The sequence below is a fragment of the Austrofundulus limnaeus genome, unplaced genomic scaffold (genome assembly GCF_001266775.1).
Source record: "Austrofundulus limnaeus strain Quisiro unplaced genomic scaffold, Austrofundulus_limnaeus-1.0 Scaffold839, whole genome shotgun sequence".
Taxonomy (NCBI): Eukaryota; Metazoa; Chordata; class Actinopteri; order Cyprinodontiformes; family Rivulidae; genus Austrofundulus; species Austrofundulus limnaeus.
In genome coordinates this window covers 138395-143063 of record NW_013953241.1, presented here as the reverse complement: position 1 = coordinate 143063, position 4669 = coordinate 138395, and the positions used below count along the sequence as shown (strand labels likewise).

General features: G+C 38.6%; 1 protein-coding gene across 1 annotated transcript in view; it reads left to right on the top strand.

Annotated features, from left to right (window-relative positions):
* bcas3 (BCAS3 microtubule associated cell migration factor) overlaps positions 1-4171 on the top strand; it is a gene marked incomplete at both ends in the record, with an annotated part of 19702 nt that extends 15531 nt beyond the window's left edge. The window contains 1 exon segment of the mRNA XM_014029004.1: positions 3995-4171. Within this exon segment, the coding sequence (XP_013884458.1) occupies positions 3995-4171 (177 nt within the window).
* Positions 4172-4669: the final 498 nt, after the last annotated feature.

Sequence of the window (4669 nt, the reverse complement as noted above, 5' to 3'; positions counted from 1 at the left end):
AAATTTTACTGGGCTAAAATATTAATTCACAGCTATTACCAGTTCAAATTTGGTAACAGTAGCATAAAATATGAATATTTGAGATATAGTACAATCCAGCATGCCCCATTTCCATTTTATAGTATGTCCAAACTGTACACTTTGTCTAAAACACTGTAATTTCTAAATGCTTCAACTTCACTCTGGGCTCAAATTAAAGACAAAACCCACACAAAACACATTCTACCATCCATATTTACTCACAGCATGATTAAAAAAAATAATATTCTGAAATATTAATACCACCTGGAGTACATTCCTCCAATTTCCAAAACCAAAACGACCAAAACACAAATATATCCTAATTTTCTTCAAAACATTAACATTCCACACAGCTTATAAAAACACCAGCAGCGAAATAATATTTGTTTTTCACTTACTTTTGATGCATATTCGTCCTCAAATATGACAAAATTAGCGACTCAAAATGGCAGATCCATTGTTTTCATTCAAACATTTTTACTTCTCCTGGCCACAAAAATCACTCTTCCATGCCTTGAAGCACTCGAAACACTTAATAACAAATATATTTTCATCTTATCAGCAGGTTTCGTCAGCTAACTGGCCAAAAAACAATGGAAAAAATTTTTTTCCTGTGAGCATTGCTTCGTTTGGAAGCGTAGCACAACTGCTTAAAAATGGCGACTAACTCCTAGCTTGTCCCTTCATTAAACAAAGTTTCCACTCCCTCAGTATATATAAACACCAAATGGAAGGTACGGTGATTGGCTACACAGCTGTGGCATCAGAACGAAGCTCGGAGCTGACTGGACATTTCTACAGTCAATCTTGTCCAGGATGATGGAAACTAGAAGTTGGTCACTTCTCATTGATTACTGGCTCTGGAGGGCCGACAGTTGAACCCAGTTGGTCAAATGAGGTGTCGATCGAAAGAGGAGGTCCTAGACGGCCATTTTGATGCATTGAACATGGACACAGGTTGAACGGAAACACAAAAAGACGTTTCAAAACAAAATGAACCTTTAAATGGCACGCGGGCATTCCGCTGAATGCTAACAGATACAAAATATGACCTAAACAACATGACTCATTTCACTTTGTATCCTGCCAGATGCCCAATTATTTCAAGTATAGTGAAATTTTTAACAGTCAGAAGCATGGTTGTGCCATGGGAATCTCTAGTACTTGTTGTTTCAGATCTCCACTCTTACTGGGGTCCAACAAAAACATAAAAAAACATATCAAAACAATTGATCAACATAATCCACAAAGCAAAATAACCAGCTCAAACTCCCAGAAACAAAGAGATCCAACTTCAGCACTTTTAAAAGAAAGCAATCGACTTAAACACATCAAAATAGTACAAAACCAAAAGACACAAAAGAAACATTCAGTTAAAATACTTTAGAAATGATTTATTTGTGAATAATAGATTTATTTAGATCCCTTTTAATTTTTATCATGATAGAAGTTATTTCTGAAGGCAACATGCTCCGATAATAAAATGGACCAATAACTNCACGGACATAGATAGATCGGAAACACAGAAAGACATTTCAAAATAAAACAAACCAAAAACGGCACGCGGGCGTTCCACTGTATGTTAACAAAGCTAGACTGAGACCTTCTCCGTAGAGACTAAGTACTCTGCAGCACACTGGTCCTCACTCATGTGCATGCAGTCGGACTTCATTGAACACTTAGAGCAGCTGGTCAAGACTTCATACTTTAGAATGAAGGTGGTTTGGGATCCATTCTAAACAAGCCCCCATGTTGAGGGGTCCTTTCTGCTGCTTTGAGCTGCAGGAGGGAAGCTTCTGACTGTTGTTTGTTATGCACCAAACATCCGTTAAGTTTACTCTGCCTTCTTGGAGTCTCTTGATGCTCTCTTGGAAGGGGTGCCATCGTGGGATTCCCTTCTTCTGCTGGGTTCTCTTGATGGTCTCTTGGAAGGGGTGCCATCATGGGATTCCCTTCTTCTGCTGGGTTCTCTTGATGGTCTCTTGGAAGGGGTGCCATCATGGGATTCCCTTCTTCTGCTGGGTTCTCTTGATGGTCTCTTGGAAGGGGTGCCATCGTGGGATTCCCTTCTTCTGCTGGGTTCTCTTGATGGTCTCTTGGAAGGGGTGCCATCGTGGGATTCCCTTCTTCTGCTGGGTTCTCTTGATGGTCTCTTGGAAGGGGTGCCATCGTRGGATTCCCTTCTTCTACTGGGTTCTCTTGATGGTCTCTTGGAAGGGGTGTCATCATGGGATTCCCTTCTTCTACTCGGTGGCTTCAGTCCCCATGTGGGTGATAACAGAGTTTTCTGGAAAGGGGTAATTGGGGGGAACAGCCTCCCTGATCTGAATTCAAACAGCGCTGTGTTATTGAACTTCTGTTCTAGGCCAGGCTTGTCCATAACGAGCACCATGTCAGGGCATAGGGTGGTCCGTAGGTCTACTTGGTACCAGGCCAAAGGTCAATGATCAGTTTTGTAATTGTGTTATCTGACCTGCAGCCCTGTTTCTTGGACATTTGGGTGAAGAGAGGGGCTGACTCGCTCTCAGAGTAGTGTTCTTAAAGTTTTTCTAATATTTAAATGTTTTACATCAGGCAGTGACTCTCATATCTAGAGTCAAATACTAATCTTACTAACCCAAGTTAAAGCAAAAGAAAATGTCCAAACATTGTGCATTATTTTAACTTGGTATAAACCTTTCTAGGTTTCTACAGTTGGAACTCAAGCCTTGACTTGTAGGAGCAAGACTTTAATTTCATGCCAACAAAACTACTGTTAACTTATAGTAATGGTAATCATTACAGTAATTGGTTCATGTCATTTATTTTGCTAAAATAATTTTAAAAAATTCATAATAATGAGAATCACTAGATTCAAAATACACTAGTCCATTAAAAATACATATTTAATTCATAATTTAACTTGTTTTATTTGAATTGTAATATTACTGATATACTGATGTAGTCGTTCTTAAGTTGAAAAATGCTAGTATTATTGTGTGTCGGGTGGAGGCAGGTGGTTGTGCTGTGCTGAGAATCTGAATAAACTTTTTTATCGCAAGCACTGCTTTGCTGTTCTGTCTTTAAAAAATACAGCAGATAAGYTGTGTCTGGAGAAGTACAGAACTTCAATAAGAAAAGTGAAGAGATGCTGGTTTTTGTTTCTACTTCCTAATGATTTCTTTCAATTACAAAGAGTTTTAATGTGCTATCAGAAAGATTTGTAGTGTAAATACTTAGAGTGTATAATAAATATTGTAGTTTCTCTTCTATTCATTGTTTTTTTAGGTTTTAATATTGATCTGTAGTTAAAGTGAACATGTACAGAGCCCACGAGGGGACATGGGGGGATTTTTTTCTTTTGTGTTCCCACGCAATACTTTTGCGTTACCTTGCAATACTTTTGCGTTACCTCGCAATACTTTTGCATTACCTCGCAATACTTTTGCGTTACCTCGCAATACTTTTGCATTACCTCGCAATATTGTTTTGCGTTCCCACGCAAACGTTTGATTCGTATATGAACTGAAGTAAATCAGACTTTTATTTTGAAATATCCGGTTACCAAAACAGGATGTGTCGCCACAAGTTCGTGAAGTTGACATTGATGTTGCGTGGCTGCACTGTGTTAAAATATCGGCATATGACATACTTCCAAGGGGCTGTGTGATATATTCATTCTGAAGCTGAATTATAGCAGTGGGCTAACTCGCTAATGGTGAACATGTGAGTTTGTTAATAAACCGGCAGGCACAACAGTGATAAATGACGAGGGAACGCAAAAAGAAAAAAATAATCCCCCGTGTCCCCTCGCGGGCTCCGTAAACATGAGATGTAGCATTAAGTGTAAATAAAAGTTATAAATATAATTTCATAACAAAACTGATCCAGCTGTTCTTGTTCAGTGCTACAGTGGTTTTGGAAATCACAGTAATCTTAACTCAGCTCATTTGTGTTTTTTTTTTGTTTTGTTTTGTTTTGTTTGTTTCTGCAGGGCCTTTTGATGGGCGTGGCATAACGCTGCTGGAGGTGTGTGGGAGCTGGCCGGAGAGCTTCAGTGTGCCACGGCACATCGTCGGATCCACAGACGCAAGTGATGAAGGCCTGAGAGAGAGACTAGCAGACGCCATGTCTGAGTCACCTTCCAGGGATATTGTGGGCTCTGCTACAGGTTGGTAAAGAATATTAAAGGTTTAAATCTTGGTATGCTCTCATTTCAAACTTGGAAAAAGTCCAAATCCCTAAAAAAATGTGGCACTTTTTATTTTTAGAATGAAACAGTCTATCATCTGYATGAATATTTGTGAAGGTTTACATCATGTGAAACATTAAAAACACACACATATTTAAATATGATTGTCAGGTTCTTCACTGAAAGACTTTAATGTATTCAGAAGAGAAACATACTTTGTTAGTAAAATATCTCATGGACCAGTGGGTGGATTTTTAATGAAATTCTCAGGAAGTCGGTGGAAGTATGACCCTCTGGAGTCTCTCTAATTCAAGATGGATACCATGGCTAAGCTGGTATTCAATGAGATGCAACTATTAAAGGGTCAATATTATGTGTTTCTCAGGCATACATTTAAATACTATACCATACTCAAAAATTTTGATTTTACGTGATATTGTCCCTTTAAAAGAGTAGTTTTTCATTTATAAGTGATCC